General features: G+C 39.5%; 1 protein-coding gene across 1 annotated transcript; it reads left to right on the top strand.

Moving 5' to 3' along the window:
- Window positions 1-1,102: 1,102 nt before the first annotated feature.
- Window positions 1,103-17,371, top strand: INSL6 (insulin like 6). Its single transcript, XM_082694334.1, has 2 exons — window positions 1,103-1,482; window positions 16,975-17,371. The coding sequence occupies exons 1-2, from the start codon at window positions 1,203-1,205 to the stop codon at window positions 17,310-17,312; spliced, it is 618 nt and encodes a 205-aa protein (XP_082550460.1). The 5' UTR covers window positions 1,103-1,202; the 3' UTR covers window positions 17,313-17,371.
- The last annotated feature ends 7,351 nt before the right edge of the window (window positions 17,372-24,722 follow it).

Genomic DNA, 24,722 nt, shown 5'->3' on the forward strand with positions numbered 1-24,722 from the left:
GCTCCCCGGATGGAGCTCCGGCTACAGCGACCGTAGCTTGGACAGGAGCCGTTTTAAGGAAGGTGATGACATCGTGCTACTGAAATCACGCGGGCCTTTGGAGCTCCTGGGTGCCACCGGACAGCAGGGCAAGGCTGGGGAAACGGGCCACGGAGACCAAGACCCGGAGGCGGCCGGCAGAAAGGGGCAGTAGACGGCACCAGCCGACACCACAGGGCCGCGCGCGGGGGACTGTGCGGCCATCGCGCCTCCTCCCCAGCGGCCCCCGACTCCGCGCTGGCGGCCGCTAGTGCGTCCTCCCGGGCATCGCACCCGTCCTCTCTCCTCCCAAATGACCACGCGACCCGCCCCCAGCGCCGGGCACGTCCTCATCTCTTATCCCCCTGGTTTAGCAAAATACTGGGATCCTCAGAAGCAAACCCCGCGGGGTCGCGGTCACAAGCTAGTGACAGACAGTCCTGTCCCCTCTACCGCCGACGGCCGCAGGTCAGCAGGCCCGCTACTGCCCGGGTCTCGAGGCCGAGGCTCCGGCCCATTTCTCCCCGAGGAGGGCGCGGGATCTCCCGAGCGCGCCGTGAACCGGGCTGAGGAGCAAACGTTCCAGGTGCGTCCAGGCTCCAGCCCTTCCCAAGCGGACTGCGCGCCGGGGCCCCGAGCTGCCCCGGGAAGCAAACACCGGCCGGCCGTGCCTGCGGGGTGCTTCGGGACTCGAGGGGCCGGGAAGAGGTTGTCAAACAAGCACACGAACCAACGGGAACAAACACGAGGTACACCAAGAGGGAAGCTGTGAGAGACAGAGAGAGAGAAGCTGCGTCTGAGGAAGCGACGCCCCGTTACCAACCAGGCAAAAGGGCGGGAAATGCACTCCGCGGGTAGGATTTTACCGATTAACGACGGCCGCAGGGGTCGCGGATGTAAGGAGGCGGGCAAAGAAAACGAATGAAGGATTTTAAGAACTAAAGAACGCGACCTACCATGCTCTGAGAGCCCGGGGAAGCGCCAGAAGCCGGCTCACCGCCATCTCGCACCTCGCGCCTCCCGCCTCGCGCCTCGGCGTTCTCGCGAGGTCCGCACGCGCTCGCCAGACCGCCAGGTGCGCGTGCGCGGCTCCTCGGAGCGGGCGGGCGCGGGCGCGGGTGCCGGGAGGTGCGGGGTCCGCGGCAGTTAGACCGCGCGGCCGACCTGGCGGCGGGGGTCCAGGGATGCCGCGGCTCCTCTGCGTGTGTCTGCTGTGGCTGGGGCTCCTGTTAGTCCGGTTCTCCCGGGAGCTGAGCGAAATCAGCAGAGCTAGGAGGCTGTGCGGCAGGCACCTCCTGAAGGAAATCGTAAAACTCTGCGGCAACGTCAACTGGAGCTACTTCGAGGAGGAACCCCCCCCGCCGCCCCTGTTTCCCCAGGACAACGAGATCGAAACCTTCATCCCCGACCGGTCAGAAAGCTCCCAAACCACTTTCCCGGCTTGGGCGAGAGGCACGAACCCAGGTAAAATCAGAAACCGAGGGCATGTTTGCGCATCCTTGTGCTGTCTCTTCCCCAAGTGGGCTCTGCCAGGTGGCGAGCGTCCCCGGGCAATGGAATTTGTGCCGAAGACACAGATAAGTGCACATTTGTATAAGCCAATATATCGCAGGTATGCAAAACCTCAAGGAAGCTTTTTTTTTTTTTTTTAAGATTTTATTTATTCATTTGACAGAGCATAAGTAGGCAGAGAGGCAGGCAGAGAGAGAGAGGGAAGCAGGCTCCCCGCTGAGCAGAGAGCCTGATGCGGGACTCGATCCCAGCACCCTGAGATCATGACCTGAGCCGAAGGCAGCGGCTTAACCCACTGAGCCACCCAGGCGCCCCAAGGAAGCTTTTTTTTTTTTTTTTTTTTTTTAACTTAGAGGAAATAAGTGTACACATACACATCTATACGTTTCTGTAAGAATGCTGCTGCTTCCTTGGCTTTCCCTTCCTGGAGTACACTTGTCACCTGACAAAACCCACTTTGTCCTTCAGAGCCTCTGAGGTTTCATTTCTCCTCTGAAGTCCTCACTGACCCTTCCGTAGGTGCTGACTCCATTCTCCGTCGACCACAGTAGCTACACATAGACCTAGCTGGCCGTCATCAGGACCAGCCACATAAGTGGGCCAGCCCAGTGCAGAATAAAATGCAGGGCTCCTTTTTCAAAAGCAGGGAAGGGCCAATGAAGGTACTAAAATATAAAGCCCCCTCCTCCCCTTTTTTTTTTTTGGTGTGTTTCTCCTCTGCTCACACACTGTCCCTTCTCTCCTCAGATTTCATGTTCTTAACACTTCACCTTTACAAGATAAAATTTGGGGAATTTCAAGACTATGACAGTAGAGCATTAAATAAAATGCAAGGTCCTCCCTAGCACTGGGCCTGTGTGACTGCGCACCAGCCCTCTCCCTTAAGGCCAGGAGTGTATATCAGATCATTTTCTAGAGATTATTTCATGCATGTTTTTATGTGAAATGCCTAGCAGAGGATCTAGCACATGGTATGTTGCATAATATATATTAAATGTATACTTAATGCTTTTAAGTAGTCTTTAGGAAGAATATTCCTATTTCAAATTCGCTGTTATCTTCTAATTATGTATTTACATTTTAGTACCAATGTGGTTTTTCATTTTATTTTTTTAAAAGATTTTATTTATTTATTTGACAGACAGCGATCACAGGTAGGCAGAGAGCGGGGGGGGGGGGGGTGGTTAGGCGGGGAGGAAGCAGGCTCCCTGCTTAGCAGAGAGCACCATGCGGGGCTCCATCCCAGGACCCTGGGATCATGACCTGAGCTGAAGGCAGAGGCTTTAACCCACTGAGCCACCCATGTGCCCCTCATTTGTCTTTTTTTTTTTTTTTAAAGATTTTATTTATTTATTTGACAGGCAGAGATCACAAGTAGGCAGAGAGGCAGGCAGAGAGAGAGAGGAGGAAGCAGGCTCCCCACTGAGCAGAGAGCCCGATGTGGGGCTCGATCCCAGGACCCTGGGATCATGACCTGAGCCGAAGGCAGAGGCTTTAACCCACTGAGCCACCCAGGTGCCCCCCTCATTTGTCATTTTAAAATGCACTTTATCTACAGGCTGTCCCCAGCATAGTGTCATTGAAATTATTGCATTTAAAGTCATTCAATTAATTTAATTTGATTTGGACATATTTTGCAAAAGGCAAGATTTTTGAAATTAAGGAAAGGAGTGCCAAAAACGCGCCAAAACCCACCCAGGTTTAGATGACTGAAAGACTAAAATTGCCTCCCACATTATGGGCACTCATTTTAACTTATTAAATGAATGAATGGGACTTATTCCATTCTTCCTATTGTTGCTAAAGGGATGAAAACTTTGAAAGACAAATAATAGAAACCATCAGACTGATTCTTGATTGTTTTCTACCATAAAACTACCTACATATAAACACACTTTGTTTTCCTCTTATAGTGGAAGAAGTGACTCTCCCCAGTTTTCCACTAGTACATTAATTCAGTGATTCTCCCACTTTAATGTGCATATGATTCACCTGGGGAATATTGTTAATGTACAGGTTCTTATTCAGTGGGTGGGGTCCTGAGCACCTACATGTTGGCAAGCTCCCAGAGATAGCTGATGCTGCTGTCACTACCTCTACCATATCAAAATTTTACACTCTGACATCCAAGCTTGAGTCTGTTATTTAAAAAGAGCTTGGAATGGTGAGTGCTGTGAAGTGTGTAAACCTGGTGATTCACATACCTGTACCCCGGGGGATAAAAATATATGTTTATTAAAAATAAAAAATTAAAAAGGAAAAAGAAAATAAAACATCTCCAGGAAGACAGGAGGAATATTAAAAAAAAAAAAAAAAGAGTTTGGAATCCCGCTTCTCAACAAAGCCTGCTCTGGAGACTATTAATTTTTTTGAGTCAACTTTAAAACTCAGAGCTGTGCTTGTTTCAGTAGCACATATACTGAAACTCAGAGCTGAGTAATGACCCCTTTGTTTTAGGTGTTATTCACACTTCCCTGGAGAAATGTCATTAGTTCAATGAAGAGGAAACTGCAATGAAAGAAGATTTGTAGGAAATAAAAATGTAGCTTATAGCATCATAGAATTGGCATACCAATGAAACATGTTACTATGGCTACTATGTTAAAGATAAATTTTTTTTTTTAAGGATTTTATTTATTTATTTGGCAGAGATCACAAGTAGGCAGAGAGGCAGACAGAGAGAGAGAGGAGGAAGCAGGCTCCCTTCCGAGCAGAGAGCCCGATGCGGGACTCGATCCCAGGACCCCGAGATCATGACCTGAGCCGAAGGCAGCGGCTTAACCCACTGAGCCACCCAGGCGCCCCCACTATGGCTACTATGTTAAGGACAAGTTTCTATAGTGGAAATGTCATGGGGCCATAAAGCCATAGTTGTTTTACAATGTGTAGAAGAATGAAAAATGGATTTAAGTTATTAATATGTATTTGTGATAATTTTTTTAAAATTTAGGGGTGCCTGGGTGGCTCAGTCAGTTAAGTGTCTGTCTTTGGCTCATGTAATGATCTCTGGTTCTGAGATTGAGCCCTGCTTCAGTGGGGAGTCTGCTTCTCCCTGTCCCTCTGCCCTCCCCCCCTGCCTATACTCTCTCTCTCTCTTAAATAAATAAAATCTTTTAAAAATTCAATTTGTAAAAAAATTATTGACCTATAAGGAAAGAGGACATTCAATATATCCTGCTAATTTCCAATGAACAATGAGAAGTTATAGAGAAGAGGTATGTGTTCTCAATATAGAATATATAATTATGCCATTTCATTTTCATTTGAATGTGGCTGAAAAGTTAACTTTTACTAGGCTGTACTAGCAGGATGCATTTCTATATTCAATCAAGTCAATTACCAACAATTTTAATCTTCTGATGATCTATTTGAGTATGACACAGGTAAAGAAAATTTAGTGTACTCATATTTTAAAATGCTTTTTTTCAGAACTACTCATACATAACTTGACGCTGAAATTGTGTACTTCTTGATAGTGGATCCTTGAGGGTAGGGGCCATGTCTCTAAGACCTACCCCACCATATTGCTAAATTCTAGCTGAGTATGGTACTTCCTAGCTCTTAGAGCCAGGTGAAATCATTAATGCATTAATGCTTTATAATCCATAACCCCTATTCCAGCTGGATTGGTCATATTCCCTTATACATCTATTCTTGTTTTTTAGATGTCTTATCACAAATGGGTTAAGCAAGTCCCCCTTCTTTATATATTAATTTAGCAAAATTTGATTGCCTATCACATGCGGGGTATTTTTCTTGGTACTTGGGATATAAGAGTGAAGAGTTTTACTCAGATAGCTGTGAAGACTCCTGCTCTTATGAAGCTTACATAATAGTGAAGGTAGACAGTAAGCATAAATACATTGCACAGTGTGTTAGACGATGATTAATCTTGGGGGTCCCTAGATAATCAGTTGTGAAGCATCTGCCATTGGCTCAGGTCATTTTCTCAAGGTCCTGGGATTGAGGCCCTCACTGAGTCCAGTCCAGTCCCTCTGCCCGAGGGGGAGTCTGCGAGTCTGCTTTTCCCTTTCTTTCTGCCTCTCCCACCCATTCGTGCATGCTCGCTCACTCTCTCTCTCTCAAATAAAATCTTTCATTTTTTAACAGATTTTATTTATTTATTTGACAGACAGAGATCACAAGTAGAGAGGCAGGCAGAGAGAGAGAGGAGGAAGCAGGCTCCCCACCGAGCAGAGAGTGCAATGCGATGCGGGGCTCAATCCCAGGACCCTGGGATCATGACCCGAGCCGAAGGCAGAGGCTTTAACCCACTGAGCCACCCAGGCGCCCCTCAAATAAAATCTTTTAAAAAAAGAAAAAAGATGATCAGTCTCCATATATCTCCTTTCTCCACTCCTGTTCTCCTCCTCCCATAGGTAACCATTCCAAAGTGTTTAGTTTGTGGTTTTAGTTGTATATGTTTTTGCAAATTGTGCATTGTTTCCTGCTCATTTATTTTTAAAATATACATAAATGGTATTTTTTTTTCAGATTTATTTTTTAGAGCGTGCAAGAGAGAGCAATAGAGCCCACGTGAGTGGGGGGAGGGGCAGAGGAAGAGGGAGAGAGAGAATCTGGAGAAGACTCTCCACTGAGTGCGGAGCCTGATGCGCCATTTAATCTGATGACCCTGAGATCATGAGCAGAAATCAGGAGGTGGAAACCCAACTGACTGGGCCACCAAGGTGCCCCTAAATTATATGTAAATGGCAGTTAAGATCTATCTTTTATGGTTGCTTTGTGGACATTGCTTCAAACTGCTCCACAAAATTCATATACATTCCCCACATTTTACTTACCCTCTCAGCAGTGAACACCTAACTTGCATAGCCTCCAACTCCCTGCCACTAACACCACAGTGAAAATCATCATATGTGCTCCAGTAAGGACCTGTGTGGACATTTCTCAGAGATCTATACCCATGGGTAAAACTTCTATGTAATAAAACACATGTATGCTTTGCTTGAGATGTGTCAGGTTGCGAATACATGTGGATTCCTGTATTCTCATATCCATGCCAACAATTAGCATTGTATGATTTGTAACTTTCATCAGTATGATAGAATGAAATGGCATCTTATTTTTGTTTTAACTTACTCTGGATGTGAGCACATCTTCATATATAAATTAGCCTTTTGTATGATTTTTTTCTGAAAGTTTTCTGTTTATAATTTTCATTTAGACTGGTCATTTTCTGGTTGATGTGTAGGAGTTATTGTACCATTACAATAGTTGTTGGCTTTAGGGGTGCCTGGGTGGCTCAGTGGGTTAAGCATCTGCCTTTGGCTCAGGTCACGATCCCAGGGTCCTGGGATTGAGCCCTACATTGGGCTCTCTGCTCAGCAGGGAACCTCCGTCTCCCTCTCTCTGTCTTCCTCTCCGCCTACTTGTAATATCTCTCTCTTTCTCTGTGTCAAAAAAACAAAACAAAACAAAACAATAGTTGTTGGCTTTCGATATTGCAATATAGTCTCCTATTCTGTCATCTATTGGTATTGTTTAAGAAAGCCTTAATTTTATATAATTAGACAATAAGCATTTTGCCTTATTGTTCATACTTCTGAAATTTCATTTTAGAGGTCCTTTTCTTCCCTCTGTTAACTTTATAGATTTACTTTTCACGTTAGGTTCTTGATTCTGGAGACCACTTTGGTCTATTCTGGCTAGGATTACTATCTCAATTTTTTTCCACAAGTCTTATTTTTCTCTACAAAAGGAGCTAGTTTTCTAAACACCATCTTCTAAATGATATTTTTTACTATATTGTTTATTGTTTGTCTGAGTTTCCCATTCTATTTAATTGGTCTTTTGTTTGACCTTGTACAATTACTATACTGTTTTTAATGTTATGACTCTAGGATATAATTTTTAGATGGGCATATCACCAATCTTTTTAAAAAGATTTTATTTATTTGAGAGAAAGGAAGTATAAATGGTGGGGAAGGGCAAAGGGAGAAAGAGAAGCAGACTCTGTGCAGCGAGCCCATTGCAGGGCTCTCTCCTAGGACTCAAGCCCCATGTTGGGCTCCCAGCTCAACAGAGAGCCTGCCTCCCCCTCTCACGCTCCCCCTGCCTTTGCTCTCTCACTCTCTCTGTCAAATGAATAAATAAAATCTTTTTAAAAAAAACAAAGAAACAGGGACGCCTGGGTGGCTCAGTTGGTTAAGCAGCTGCCTTCGGCTCAGGTCATGATCCCAGCGTCCTGGGATCGAGTCCCACATCAGGCTCCTTGCTCGGCAGGGAGCCTGCTTCTCCCTCTGCCTCTGCCTGCCATTCTGTCTGCCTGTGCTCGCTCTCTCTCCCTCTCTCTCTCTGACAAATAAAAAAAACAAAAAAACAAAAAAACAAACAATAACAACAAAAAAACACTGAAGATGACACAAATGGAAAGATATGCCATGCTCATGGATTAGAAAAGTTAATATCGTTAAAATGTCTATCCTACACAAAGCAACCTACAGATTCAATGCAATTCCTATCAAAATGCCAACAACAATTTCACTCAACTAGAACAAATAATACTAAAATTTGTGTGGAACCACACACACAAAAATAAATGCCTAAATAGCCAAAGCAAACTTAAGAAAGAAGAATAAAGTAGGATGTATTACAATTTCAGATTTCAAGATTACTACAAAAGTATAGTAATCAAAACAGTGTGATACTGGCACAAAAATAGACACATATATCAATAGAACAAGCTAGAAAAGCCATAAATAAACCCACACTTATATGGTTAATCTGTGAAAAAGGAGGCAAGAATATGCTATGGGGAAAAGATAGTCTCTAAGTAAATTGTACTGAGAAACCTGAACAGCTACACGCAAAAGAATGAAACTGGACCACTTTCTTACTCCATAGACAGAAATAAATTCAAGATGGATTAAAGACCTAAATGTGAGACCTGAAACCTTAAAACTCCCAGAAGAGAACACAGGCAGTAATTTCCTTGATATCAGTCATAGGAACATTTTTCTAAATATGGTTCCTAAGGCAAGAGAAACAAAAGCAAAAATAAACTATTGGGACTTCACTAAAATAAAAGGCTTTTCCACAGCAAAGGAAACCATCAACGAAACAAAAGGGCAACCTATTGAGTGGGGGAAGATGTTTGCAAATAACATATCTAATAAGGGGGTAATATTCAAAATATATAAAGAACATACACAACTCAACACCAAACAAACAAACAATCCAACTTAAAAATGACCAGAGGACCTGAATAGATATTTTCCCATAGAAGACATACAGATGGCTAACAGACACATCAGAATATGCTCAACATCACTAATCATCAGGAACATGTAGATCAAAACCACTGTATGTCTGAAAAAATGTTCATCATCTTTAGCCAACAGGGAGATTCAAATCAAAATCACATTGACATACCACCTTACACCAGTTAGAATGGTCAAAATCAACAAAAAAGTTAACAAGTGTTGGAGAGGATGTGGAGAAAGGGGAAGATTCTTACACTGTTTGTGTGAATGCAAGTTGGTGCAGACACTTTGGAAAACTGTGGAGATTCCTCAAAAAAATAAAAAATAGAGCCAACCTATGACCCTGCAATTGCTCTACTGGGTATTTACCCCTAAGATACAGATGTGGTGAAAAGAAGGGCCATTTGTACCCTAATGTTCATAATAGCAATGGCTACAGTCACCAAACTGTGGAAAGAACCAAGATGCCCTTTAGCAGACAAATGGATAAAGAAGATGTGGTCCATATATACAATGGAGTATTATGCGTCCATCAGAAAGGACAAATACCCAACTTTTGTAGCAACATGGACAGGACTGGAAGAGATTATGCTGAGTGAAATAAGTCAAGCAGAGAGAATCAATTATCATTTGGTTTCACTTACTTGTGGTGGAATAACAGGAAGACATTGGGAGATGGAAGAGGAGAAGTAAGTTGGGGGAAATCGGAGGCAGAGATGAAGCATGAGAGACTGTGGACTCTGAGAAACAAACTGAAGGTTTTGGAGGGGAGAGAGGTGGGGGTTTGGGTGAGCCCAGTGGTGGGTATTAAGGAGGGCACATATTGCATGGAGCACTGGGTGTGGTGCATAAACAATGAATTTTGGATCACTGAAAAAAAATTAATTTAATTTTAAAAAGACACACACAATATGGTATCACCTCATACCTATCAGAATAGCTAAAATGAAAAACACGAGAAATTAGTAATGGTGAGGATGTGGAGAAAAAGGAACTCTTATGCACTATTGGTAGGAATGTAAATTGGTGCAGCCACTATGAAAAACAGTATGGAGGCTCCTCAAAAAATTAAAAATAGGGGACGCCTGGGTGGCTCAGTTGGTTAAGCAGCTGCCTTCAGCTCAGGTCATGATCCCAGCCTCCTGGGATCGAGTCCCACATCAGGCTCCTTGCTCGGCAGGGAGCCTGCTTCTCCCTCTGCCTCTGCCTGCCATTCTGTCTGCCTGTGCTTGCTCTCTCCCCCCATCTCTCTCTGATAAATAAATAAAATCTTTAAAAAAAAATTAAAAATAGGACTATTATGTGATCCAGTATTTCTACTTCTGGGTATTTACCCAAAGAAAACAAAAAAATAACTCAAAAAGATAGAGGTACCCCTGTGTTATTGCAGCATTATCTACAATAGTCAAGAAATGGAAGCAACTCGTGTCCATTGATAGATGAATGGATACAGAAGAGGTGGTACACACACACACACACACACACACACAGGAATATTATGCAACCATAAAAAGGATGCTATCTTGCCATTTGTGATAACATGGATAGAACTGCAGAGTATGATGCTGAGTGAAATAAGTCATATTGAGAAAGATAAATACCAAATTATTCCACTTGTATGTAGAATCTAAAAAAACAAACAAATAAATAAACAAACAAAAAGTGAAATCAGACCTATAAATGCAGAGAACACTGATGGTTTCCAGAGAAAAGGAAGATGGAGGAGATGGCCAATCGGTGAAGGGGAGTAGGAGATTCAGGCTTCCAGTTATGTAATGACTAAGTCATGGGACCAAAAGAGCATAGGGAATTGAGTCAATGGTATAATAGCATCGTATGGTGACAGATACTAGCTACACTTGTGGTGAGCACAAGTGTAATTTTAATGGAGATGCATGGATTATATAGATTAATTTGAAGAGGATTTACATCTTTTTAATATAAAGCAATTACAAACTAAATTCATGGAGCATGGAATGTTTTCATATTAGAATTTTAAAGTTTTTTTAGTGGAGACTTTCTACATTTTTTATTAAGTTAATATTTATTTTTGATATTGTAAATACTCGCTAATTATATTTTTGTTAGTGATTTTGGTTAGAGAAATGAATTTGATTTTTACAGGTTGATCTTTATCCAGTAATCATGCCAAATTATCTTAATGGTTTAATAGTTTGTTTTACGGATTTTTCTATCCTTTGCAAATGATAGCTTTGTCCTCCCTTTCTCACCTCTCACCAGTTGTCTTCCTTCTTATAACATTAGCCAGGTCCTCTAGTGCTGTTAAGTAGTAGTGATAGTGGGATATCTTGTCATGTTCCCAATTTTAAAGGGGAATACATTTAAATTTTTCCGTTAGGTATAAAATTTGTAGGTTTGTGCTACATAACTTTCAACATGATAAGGGAGCTTGCTATTTTTTTAATCATTATAAGTAGGTCTAAACTTTATTAAAGGTTTTTTTGGGGGTATATTTTTGTATATGTCTCTTTTATTGATTAAGTCACCAAATAGTTATTGGGTACTTGCTAAGTTCCAGCCACTGTTTTAAACCCTTGGGATTTATCAGTGAACAAAGCAAAGATGTCTGGCCTCAAGGAGTTTGCATAGGAAGTGAACATAATAAATATTTGAAGGTAATAAGGGTCATAAAAAAGGAATGAAACAAGATAAGGGAGATCAAGAGTTCAGGGGGCTGGACGGTGGGATATAGGATTAAATAGTGTAGTCAAGGTAGGCCTCGTTGAAAAAGTGAAGTTTGAGAACGGAGGAGATAAAGGAATCAGCCAAAGATACCTGGGGAAAGAGTGTTGAGGCAGAGGAATGAGCAGAGCAAATACATTTTGGCCCGTTTTACACAGGGAACAGCAAGGAGGCTAGTGTGACTGGGGCAGAGAGAGAGGTAACAGGCAGGCCTAGTGAAACGTTTAGACCATTGTAAGGATTTTGGCTTTACTCTGAGTGGTGAAATCATTACAGACTTTGGAGCAGGGGAGTGACATTAATTGACATTTTAAAGGGATCACTCTGGCTGCTGCCTTGAGGACAAGCTGTAGGGAGGCAAGAGCAGAAGCAGAGTCTTCCTCTGGGCGTGTGGTATTACAGGTGATAGCAGCTAGATGAGATGGGACCAGTGGAGGGAGTGGACATTGTTTTATTCCAGATATATTTGGGCAGATTTTATGTGAAATATGAGAAAAAAGAACTCAAGAGTGATTCTAATATTTTTTTTTAATGTGATCCCCAAGTTTTTGCTTCAGACATCTGGAAGGCTAAGGTTTCTATCAACTGAGATAGGAAAGGCCTCAGGTGGAAGAGGTCTGAAGGCAATATTGGCAGCTCAGTTTGGGGCAGTTTGGAGTTTGATAAGATGGCGTTATGAACATGTTGCGTTTGAGACACTGAAGTGGAGACAATGAGTAGGACGTAGGATATAAATGTACATCTGGATTATGGAAATGACGTCACTTGAAGATAGGAATTTAGGAGTCATAGGTGTATAGGTGATTCTCAGAGCCGTAAGACTGGATGAGATCACCAAGAGAAGTGTACAGAGAGAGGAGTGCCAAGGACTGAGCCCTGTGAAACACCAACATTAAACAGTTGGAGGAAGTATTTACAAAGAAGATAAAAGAGGAACATATAGGTGAGTAGAATGTGGTGTCCTGGAAATGAAGTTTCAATAACTGTATCAAGAAGGAATATTTTTGATGAGTCAGATGAGATGAGCATGGGCTGTTGAATTTAGTAATATAGTGATCATCCGTGACCTTGAAAAGAGAAGTTTTGGTGCAGTGATGGAACAAATGCCCGGCTGGAGAGGGCTTAAGGTGGAATGAGAGAAGAGGGATTAAACAGTAATAGAAAACTACGAAGGGGACCCGTGGGTGGCTCAGTTGGTTAAGCAGCTGCCTTCGGCTCAGGTCATGATCCCAGCCTCCTGGGATCGAGTCCCACATCAGGCTCCTTGCTCGGCAGGGAGCCTGCTTCCCCCTCTGCCTCTAGCTTGCCACTCTGTCTGCCTGTGCTTGTGCTCTGTCTCTCTCTCTCTCTCTCTAACAAATAAATAAAATCTTAGGGAAAAAAAAAAGAAAGAAAGAAAACTACGGAGTTTTGCTGCAGAGGGAGAAAGCAAGCAGGATGATAACTGGCAAGGTAAGCAGGGCCAAGAGAAGTGATTTTGGCTTTTTTAAAGCAGGAGAAATAACATTTTTTTTTGCTTATTGAAGTGAAGAGTTGATGATGAGGGTATAGGGGAGCACTGCTGGAGTGATTCCTTGGAGTATGAGGATATGGTCCCTAAATGGAGGAACTGGCTTTAGAGTGAATAGTTCACCTATGTAAGTAGTTAGGAAGGCAGAATGTATGGGTACAGAAGTTAAAAGATGAGGTTAAAAAAAAAATGGCGAAGGGACCAAATGCAAGTTCTCTGATGATAGCTTTCATTTTCTTACCAAGTAGAAAGCAAAACCAATTGAGAGTGAGTACGGGAATTTAATCATGTGGTAAATTGCACTGATAGATTTGGGGATCTTGACCTATCCTTGCATTTTTTGGAATGAATGCTTTAATATATTTGTAACATATGTTTGTGGATTCAGTTAACTAATATTTTTTTAGGACTTCCAAACAAACATAAGTGGGCTCACGAGGGTTTTTCTTTTTTCTTTTTTTTTTTTTTTAAATCACTTTGTTCTTACCTAATTTGGGGATGAAGAATATACTAGATTCATAAAATATGCTGAGCAACTTTTCCTCTTTTCCTGGAACAACCTGTATATGATTAAAACTTACTGTTCTTGAAAAGCACATAGAACCTACCTTTAAAATCATCTGTGTTAATCTTTTTAAATTTTCTGTGCCAATTATGGCATTTTGTATTTTTCTATGGATTAATCCATTTCATTTTGATTTTTAAATATGTAACTTTCATAATATTCATTTATTTTATATACTCTGTTGTATCTGTTCTGTTGTTACTCTTCTGTTGTTCATTTTCATCTTTTCTTTCTTCATTAATCTGGTTAGGGTTGTATCTATTTTATTAATCCTTTTAAAGAACCAAGTTTGGGTTTCTAAACATTTATAGTGTTTTGGTTCTGTATTTCACTGATTTCTTTCCTTCTTACTACTTTGGGTCCTTTCCATTGTTCTTTTTCAAATTCATAGATCTAAATACTCATGTTTAACTTTTTCTATTTTCTGGTGAGTAGAGCTTGTTTCTCTTTAAATTACCTCCCCACTTAGACATATTAGTTGTCATTAACTAGTCTTTAGCTGCCTTCATTCATGAATAAGTTTCCTTCTTATTGTCTTTTTTTACCCTTTGAGTAACAGAGCCAGGATGGTACATCCCCAACAGGAAGTTCTTTCTTCAATTTTGCCTGGACAACCTAATTTCCTTTTTCCCTCACTGTACTCTGTAATTATGAATTATGACACTTCTTTAATTCATCACATTTATCTGCCTTGGATGACTTAGTATTCAATATCTTTAATAGCTATCCTAAAGTTTTAGTGTTCCATAATTCAGCTTAAGCATTTTAAATAGAAAATGAATGAATAGTGTTCTAAAAGGACTCTAACTACAAGGTACAGGGATTCACCTAAATAACTCTGAGAAAAAGTGGTGGGGGAGATAGTTATCATAGAAACAAGATCTAGGAGCCAACTTGGAAAGTCTCTGGAAAACCTGAGGAATCACACCAACTTTAAAAACCAACTTTTCTCTCTCTCTCCCTCTTTCTCTCTTCTCCTCCAGTATTTCTTAATGACTTTGGCCTGATATGACAAGCTTCATGGTACACTTTCAGTTTTGTTTCTCACTACGTCTTAGTTCTAACTTCAGAGAGAGGACATTGATTGGGCTAACTCTTGTTTTCAAATGGCATGGATTGTTGGCCTCCATGGTAGATTGATTTCTTTGGGGTCAGGTACTAACAACCTGTAGTCTATTCAACTGTGGCTGTAGGGTAGAATCCTGTGGTTCAGAACAAGGCTCTTTAAGGTCTGGCTCTACAGCGTGGTTCTAGGCAAATTTATCGTCCTGGAAGGGACAGTAGACAGGGAAGGGCAATGATAGAAATCCATAAAGCCTCCAAGTAATTACCTTCTGAATTTATTTTAATTTCTTTCCAGTAATTCTGAATGAGTTAAGAGCAGTATTATAGCAGTGATTTCATTGAGCATATCACCACTTCATCATCTCTTCATATTTCAGCAATGAAAAAAATTGTTATAAAATATGCATAAAAAGACAAATACAGTTGTCCCCCCTTATCTGCAGGGGATATACGCCAAGACCCCTGGTGGATACCTGAAACCTGGTATAGTACCAAACCTTACATACGCTGTTTTTCCTATGCATGCATACCTATAATGAAGTTTAACTTATAAATAAGTTACAGTAAGATATTTATAATAATAAAATATAACAACTATAAATATACTGTAATAAGAGTTACATGAATGTAACTCTGTCTGGTCTCTGTCTCTCAAAATATGTTATCTGTCCTCACCCTTCTTTTGGTGATGTGAAACAATAAAAGGCCTATGTACTGAGAGAAAGTGAGATCAGGCATTCTGATGTGGCATTAGGCTACTACTGACCTTTGGATGCTCTGTCAGAAGGGAGATCATCTGCTTCCAGACCAGAGTTCACTGCATTGTAACTGAGACCAGAAAAAGAGAAACTGCGGATAAGAGAGGAGTACTGTAGCCCAAGTAAAAGTGGGCAAAGGATATGAAGAGACATTTATACAAAGAAGATATACAATAAACACACAAGGAGATGCTCAACATCACTTGTCAGTAGGTAATTTGCAAATCAAAACCACAGCGGGATATCACCTCCCATCCACTAGGATGGCCATAATCAAAAATGGAAAATACAAGTGTTGATGAGGGTGTGGAGCAACTAAAATCCTAATACATCAGTGGTGGGACTGCAAAATGACGTAGTCATTTTGGAAAAGCTTGGTGGTTTACTTAAAGATCCAGCAGTTCTACTATGAGATAAATACTCAAGAAGATTGCAGACATATGTTCACACAAAAACTTGTATGTGAATATTCATAGCAGCACTATTCATAATAGCTAAAATGTGGAAACAACCCAAATGTCCATCAGCTGATAAATGGATTAACAAAATGGGTTATATCCATACAATGAAAAATTTTTCAGTCATAAAAGGAATAAAATGCTGATATATGCTACAACGTGGATAAGTGAAAGAAATCATACATAAATGGCCACATGTGTGTGATATGATTTCATTTCCCAAATAGGCAAATCTTTAGGAATGAAAAATAGATCAGTGGTTGCCCAGGGCTAGAGGAAGAAGGAAACAGGAATGACTGTTCATGGGTATGAGGCTTCTCTTGGGGGTGACACAAATATTCTGGAATTAGATAGTGGTGATGATTGCAGAACCTTGTGAATATACTAAAAAACACTGAACTGTATGTTTTATTTTTTTTAATTAATTTATTTATTTTCAGCTGAATTGTATGTTTTAAATACTGAATTTTATGACACGTGAATGGTATCTCAATAAAAAATGTCTTTCCATAAAAAATGTGCAAAGATTTCTGAGCTTTTTTTATAGGAAAACACTACTTACAACTCTTTTAGTTAAAATATATATATTGCCAGGATGCCTGGGTGGCTCAGTTGGTTCAGCGTCTGTCTTCAGCTCAGGTCATGATCCCAGGGTCCTAGGATCACTTCCACATCAGACTCCTTGCTCAGCAGGAAGCCTGCTTCTTCCTCTACCTCTGACTGCTGCTCCCCTGCTTGTGGTCTCTCTCTTTCTCTGACAAATAAAGTCTTTTTTAAAAATTAAAAATTAAAAAATAAATATCGCTTTTGAACCCCATTTTGTTATTTAATTGCTTGTTTTTAATAATTAGCAGACGTTAGGGGCCCCTGGATGGCTCAGTCAGCTGAGCGTCCAACTCTTGGTTTCTGCTCCAGTCGTCTCAGGGCTGTGAGATCAAGCCTGGCATCAGGCTCCATGCTCAGCACAGAGTCTGCTTCAGATTCTCTCCCTCTTCCTCTACCCCTCCCAATGTGGGGGTGCTTGCTCTCTCTCTCTCTCTCTCTCAAATAAATGAATCTTTAAAAAATAATTAATGGACTTTAGTATTCTAGTGTTATGATGAAATTTTCATCTAAAGGAAGATTTTAATAAAGTAGGATTCTTTCTCTTGTCTCTCAACAGTCTCTACTTCTGCCTCTGAGGAAGAAGAGATGAACAGTTTGGAGATGTCGTCGCTGCCTGAGTATAGACTTACAAGGGCCAACTTGCCACCTGATAAGACAAGAGAATTTTCCTCATTACAAGATAACAATCAATATATTCATGAAATTTCAGAATTTCAGAAGACAAACACAAACAAAATTAAAACCTTAAGCAACGTATTTTGGGGGAATCATCCCCAAAGAAAACGCAGAGGATTTTCAGAAAAGTGTTGTCTTAAAGGATGTACAATAGAAGAACTCAGTATTGCATGCTTTCCATACACTAAATACAAAAACGTACATAAACAAGTACCATGATTTGTGATGGAGATATACTAACCATCCTGGGAATTATACTAACTTAATAAAAGCTTAATATATTTATTTTACTTTATTTTTGGTAATTGTCCTTGTAGGTTCTTTGCCGTGAACACCATCTAAAAGTATTTGCAGGTATTTAGCAATACTTTATGGTAGTAATAGGAACTTAGTATTTTCTTTGGGAACCCCAATTTTTCCTATATATTTATATTTGAAGAAAATGTTACTGGAGGTGGCATGGTCCATGTAGACATCTAAGAATGACCTGCTGATGCTTGTCATCATGCTTGAAACTTTCTCAGGCTGCATTTAAGTGGATTATGGTATGTTCTGCCTTCCATGGGACTGATGCCCCATGACAATGAGGGTCACCCCAGTGAGGCTCACTCCAGTATGCCAGTCTGTCCCACCATCTTCAAAATAATTAACCAGCTCCCACTCCTACTAGGTGCTTTTACACTATAATCATAGGTTCTCTTTTAATTCCTTGCATTTTATAGTAACTGGTCAGTAATCTTCTCACAATCTCTACTGAGTTCAGTGAACGCCTTTCCATGCTACTCTGCTGTGAAGGGACTGCTCTAACGGGACACTCTGTTTTGGCTCAGTCAGAAGACAGTGCAGTGTGAGCAGCACCTGGGAATGGCACAGTTCGCAAGTCCCAGGCCAGCCCTCCTGAATCAGAAACTGCCCGTGTGGGGCTTAGCAATCTGTGTTGTTACAGGCCCTCCAGCTCATCCTGACGTTGGGTTAAGGTCGAGAACCACTGGTAATAGTCCTGTGGAATACTGTGAAATCCTATTTCTGTGCTTGCATATTTCCACTCCATGTGATGTTATAACACTAAGTTTATGGTGTATTTTTCCACTTTATGTCCACATGTGAAATATTTTTAATGGTGCAAATTAGAAAAAAAGCTTATTCCAAAGAATTCAGAGTGGAATCCTTACTTTCCATCATTAAGAGGTAAGCATCATTTTAAATCTTTCTCTAGTTTCTTTCTCAAATATGTACTGTAATGTTCTTTACAGTTAAGTTTTTGTTTCTATTTGGCGCTGTTATTTCTTAGGACAAAGGTTCTTTTTCACATGTATCTATATCATAGACACTTAAACAACGCATTAATAAGTATGTCTGAACTTTTTTACCAGTTCCTGGGGAGTCTACATTCAGTTGTCTTTCTAAATAGGGGAGCCACCCGTTTAGATACAAAATGACAGATTGCATCATGGTTTAGTGGTGGAATAAGACTGCTGATGTTGGATGGAAATGCACCATTGAGAACTGCCCATGCTTAGGCTAAAATGCAGTGATGCACTTGAGCCCACTCTGAATTATAGGTTTGTCCTTATAGTTTAAAAATAAAAATAGTTCATTAGCTTACTGATATACACACATCAGAAGTCCAAATTAGAAAAGCATGAGATTGGGGCTCTTGGGTGGCACAGTCAGTTAAGCATCCAACTCGGTTCCAGCTATATCTCAGGGTTGTGCAGTTGAGCCCCATGCTGGGCGTGGAGCCTGCTTGAGATTCTCCCTCTTCCTCTGGCCCTCTCCCCACTCGTTAAAAAAAAAAAAAAAAAGAGGAAAAGTGTGAGATTAACCAACTGTGCTATTTGCATAGCTGTATACTTCCCTACACACTTTAATAATTTGTTAGGGTGTATAATAGTTTTGTGGTTTGATGACTATCTTTTAATGTTTATAATTGCGCTAACAATGATTTAGTGCATTTGCATAGAACACTCACAATTTCCTTACAGACTCCTTAGAACAATCCTGAATCAAGAAGAAAGCTGAGACACTTTGATTTTAAGCAACTTATTAAGGGCCCTTTATGTTGTTACCTGCTAGTTAGTGATGGAGCTGGGTCAAGATTTAATCCCAGCATCTTGTTCAATACTTCTGATGTCAATAAAATCACAAGCAGAAATTATCCATGTGTTTTTGTTTGGAGTTTATTTATTTGGTCTCTGTTTTGTTTTGACTTCTGTGTTGGTCAGTAACCTATCGGCTCTCAGCCCTGAATTTCCTTTTGTTCTTTATTATGCTTTGTGATGCTCAGACTTGGATTCTGTAAACCACGCTTTTCCTTTAATAGTCAATTTCCTGTGAGAATCTGCTATTGGGGCACAAGAGAGGACCCCTTCCCCTCTTGCTGTTTCTGTCAGCATTACCAAGTAAGCATTTCTGCCCACTGGTAGTGATGGTCTTTTTTGTTTTATCCTTGACTTCCACAACCAGCTTCATACTTTCCCTCAGAGATACCAAAGATCTGAGTCCCATCTCTGGGGAGCCCTTCCTCAAGCTCCCACAGCACTAGCACCAGCCAGGCAGGCAGAGATCTGGGTCTCAGCTCCATGGGGCCCTTCCTCCAAGCTTCTAGGTTTTGATAATCTCTAATTTTTTCCTTTGTGCAGGCATGGTAGTTGCTTCCTAAAAGTTGTGGGGTTTTATTTTTAATCTGCGCTACTTTACTATTTGACTTTTTCCTTTTGAGTCCTCTAATACAAGTCTAACACCCTATATTAAATTTACTGTTAAAAATACCTGATGTGGCTTCTGTTTTGTTGGGTGGGCTTGAATGATAAAGCCCCTGACAGTGGTTCAAAAAGTGGTTTTGAACTGTATTAGGGCAAGGATGGTAGTAAATTGTTTGATCTCAAAAGGAAACTCTAAATGATTAGTAGTAGCTTGCCCATTTGCAAGTCAGTCCAGGCCCAGATTACTGCCATCACTGTGGAAGTCTTTCCTTTTGTAAAATTTACTATAAGTGGAGCCCTCCGGTACATATTCTTACATCTGGCTCAATTCACTCATTTCGCTCAGGTTTCTGAGATACATCAGTGTTGTTGCATCAATCAGTAATTTGTTCCTTTTGATTTTTGCATAGCGTTCTATTGCATTAGGAATAAAGCTGCTCTGAACATTCATGTACAATTTTCACTGTGAGCATGTTTTTCCCTTGCATAAATACGTAGGAGTGGCAGTGAAGTGGCATAGAAGTGTATATTTAACTTCATAAAAATTGTCAAGTGGTTTTTCTAAGTAATATCCAGTTTCTCCATCCTTTCACCAACACTTTGTATTATCAATCTTTCAAATTTTTTATGGTTATGTTTTTACAAATCTGGCCTTTGAATATATTTAGCTATAAAGTGAATCCTGACTTACATATATCTTACATAGTCTTTTTAATTTTAGCTATTCTAGTGAGAGTGTTGTGCTATCTTACTGTGGTTTTAATTTGCATTTCCTCATGACTAATGATGTTGAGCCTCTTTTTGTGTGTTTATTGGTCATTCGTGCATCTTCTTTTATGAAGTGTTTGTACAAATCTTTTGCCCATTTTTAGTTTTTTTAATTAATGAATTGTAAGGGGTCTTCATAAATTCTTGATACAAGTGCTTTGTCAGATACATGAAATGCAAATATTTTCTCCCACTCTGTGACTTGCTTTTTCATTTCCTTAAAGTATCTTTTTAAAAATTATTTTCTAAAGATAGTATTTGTTTATTTAGTTCAGAGAGGAAGAGCAAGAGAACGCATGAGTGGGGGGGGGGCTGAGGGAGAGGTAAAAGCAGACTCCCTGCTGAGCAGGGAGCCCATCCGGAGGCTCCATCCCAGGACCCTGCAATCATGACCTGAGCCGAAGGCATGACTAACTGAGCCACCCGGGCTCCCTGCCTTAAAGTATCTTTAAAAGATATGTTTCTGGTGTGCCTGGGTGGCTCAGTGCATTAAGTCTCTGCCTTCGGCTCAGGTCATGATTTCAGGGTCCTGGGATCCAGCTCTCTGCGCAGTGGGGAGCCTGCTTCCCCCTCTCTCTGTCTCTGCCTGCCTCTCTGTCTACTTGTGATCTCTGTCAAATAAATAATTTAAAAAATATATATAAGTTTCTAATTTTGATGAAGATCAACATCAATTTTTCTCTTATAACGGGTATTTTGCACTGTATAACATATCTTTATCTTTTTCAAGTTTAAGATATTCTAAATTTGCTTCTAGAATTTTCACAGTTCTAACTTTCATGTTAGGTCTGTGATCCATTTGAGTTCATTTTTGTGTACGATGAAGAGAAGCCAGGTTTATTTTCTACAAATGGCTAACAAGTAGTTCCAGTATGTTAATTGTAAGATTGTTCTGTCATCCAGTCCACGTTGGCATATCTTACAAAAATCAACTGACCGTATATATGAGTGGGTTTATTTCTGATACTGTAGTTTTTCATTAATCCACACATTTATCCTTGTGCCAACATCACACTGTCTTATTACTATGGCCTTATTTTAAGTCTTAAAATCAGGTAGTCTAAGTTCTTCCACTTTTGTGTTCTTTTCTAAATATTGTATTAGCTGTTCTTGGTTCTTGCTATTTCCATATAAATTTTAGAGCAACTCTGTTAATTTTTACAAAATTCTGCTGAGATTATGATTGATATTACACTGAATCTACAGATAATTTTGAGGAAAATTGAGTCTCCTACCTATGAACACGGTATGTCTTTCCATTTAGAAATAAAATACTACAGGATACCTTTAACAAGGTATTTGTTAAGTATTGCACACTAAAAACTACAAAATACTGTAGACCAAACACTATTTTGTAGTTTTTAGTGTGCAATACTTACAAATACCTTGTTAAAGGTATCCCGTAGTATTTTATTTCTATGCTATTTTAAGTGGTATTTTTAATAATTTTACTTTTTATTGCTAGTATATAGAAATAGTAAATTTTTGTACCTTGGCCACCCATCCTGCAATATTATAAATTCCCTTAGTCTAGTAACTTTTTAAAAAATAAATTGTGTAGGATTTTTCTACATAAATAATCATGTCATATATGAGTACAGGCACTTTTATTTCTCCCTTTCTGATATGATGTCTTTTATTTCTGTTTCCTTGCTTCATTGCCTTGCCTAGGTCTTACAGTACAATGTAGACAAGAGAGTAAACATTCTTGTCTTATTCCAGTCCAAAGGGTAAAGCATTCATTCTTTTACCACTAAGTGTGTGATGTTAGCTTGATTTTTTCAGATGCATTCTATCTGATTGAAAAAGTTTGTCTATGCCCAGTTTGCTGAGAGTTTTTATCATGAGTGTTGGATTTTGTTCAATGCTTTTTCTGCATATATTGAGATGATATGAGTTTTTTTTAATCTTGTCAATATGATGTATTTCATTGATTTTTTTGAGGGTTAAACTAAATTTCTATTCCTCAGATAAGAATCTGAAGAATCTGTTGTGATATAGTAATATTTTTTTCCTTTTTCCTGGATCTATGTGCTACTAGTGAAGGGTTTTTCTGTCAGTATTTATAAGGAATATGGGCATACAGTTTTTTTCTTAGGTCTATTTTTGGTCCTGGTATTAGAATAAAGGGATCCTCATGAAGGTAGTTGGCAAGTGTTCACTCTCTTCTTTTCATAAAGAATCTGTGTGAGGGGGCCTGGGTGGCTCACTCAGTTGAGCATCTGACTCTTGATTTAGGCTCAGGTCATGATCTCTGGGTTGAAAGATTGCCCCCTGGTCGGGCTCTATGCTCAATGGGACGTCTGCCCCTTGTCCCTCTCACTACACATGCACAAGCTCTCTCTCTAAACTAAATAAATCTTAAAATAAAATCATGTAAGATTATTTCTTCTTTGATAAAATTCACACTGAAGTTATTTTACCTCAAGTTTCTAACTATAAATTTTTAGTCTGTTTTGGCTTTTTTTTTTTTTTTTTCTTTCAAGAAATTAGTTGTGTCTAAGTTCTTAGTCCTATGTATTGGCATAAACCTCATATTTCTTTCATTACTTTAAATGTCTGTAGGATATAAATAATAGCCCATTTATTACTGATTGTGGTAATTTATGTCCTTTTAAATTTTTCTCTTGGTAATTCTGAGGTTTATCAATTTTATTGATATTTTCAAAGTAGCAGCTTTTGCCTTCACTGGTATTCCCTTTCAATTTTTTTTCTACTTTGTTATACTTCTAACTTTATTTTCTCTATACTTGAATTTAATTTCCTTCGTTTTCCAGTTTCTGAAGGTTAGATCCTTCTTCCTTTTTAATAGAAGAATCTAAAGCTATAAATTCCACCCTAATCACAGCTTACCTGCATATGTATTTTTATTTTCATTCATTACAACATATACATCTGTTTTCATTAGGCTCTACACCAAATGTGGGACTTGGAACTCATGACTCTGAGATTCAGACTCACATACTCTACCAAGCCAGCTAGGTGCCCCTACAAAATATTTTCCATTTTCTCTTGTATTTTTTCTTCAACTCCGTTTGTTTTCAAGTTTCCTATTTTTCATAGCATTACACAAGATCTTCCTTTTACTGATGTTTCAAGTTATTGACAGAATAATTTTTTTAAATTTCTTGAGAATTGTCTTAGGGCTCAAGATATGTTTCATCTTGATGAAGGGCATGAAATAACTAGAGGGCAGATAACCATCTGCCAACCAACCATTTTTTTATGTGTACTCGACATGAATGCATAGTCTGCTGCTATTTGCTGGAGTGTTCTATAAATGTCAGGTCAAGTTCGCTGATTGCAATGTTCTGTGTATTTATGGATCTTGGATTCTTCCTGTTCTGTCAATTAGCAGAAGTGTTGAAATGTGTAGAATTGTGTAATTGTCTATTTATACTTTTAGATTATTTATATTTCATGTATTTCAAAACACTGATACTAGGTGCATGGTGTGTCTTCTTGATAAATTGCTTTTTGTTATTTATGTATGTCTCCCTTTATCATTGGTAATATTCCTGATATTAATACAGCCACTCCCAACTTACTGATTAGCATTTCCATTATACCTGATTTTTCCACCCTTTTGCTTATAGCCTACCTTCATCTTTATATTTAAAGTTGGTTCCTTGTGAATAGCATGTGCTTGGTTCTCGCCTTTTCATTACATTTGATAATGTGTCTTTTTATAATGTTTAAATCATTGATTAATGTAATTACCAGTATGATTTGGGCTTAAATCTAGGCTCCTGCTATTTTTTATTTGTCCAATTTGATCTCTGTTCTTTTTTCTCCTTGCATTCTATTGGATTGATTTTTTTTTAAATTAATTCCAATTTATTGCTTCTATTAGTTATTAGCTATTTCTTTTAATTTTTAATTTTGACATTTAGTGGTTACTCTAGGGTTTACAATATGCATCTTTATCACAAATTACCTTCAAATATCACTTCACAAGCACTTTTAGACCTTGTCAGCAGTATACTTAATTTCCCCCTCTTGTCTTTTCTATTTGTACCATATCTTTTACTTCTACATCTATTACAAATTACATATTTTTACTATATTGTTTTAAATTCATACACATTTAATAGTATTACTGCCACTGCATTCATTTTTATTTTATTTATTTTATTTTTAAGATTTTATTTATTTA

Source organism: Mustela nivalis, assembly GCF_964662115.1.
Source record: "Mustela nivalis genome assembly, chromosome: 13".
Taxonomy (NCBI): Eukaryota; Metazoa; Chordata; class Mammalia; order Carnivora; family Mustelidae; genus Mustela; species Mustela nivalis.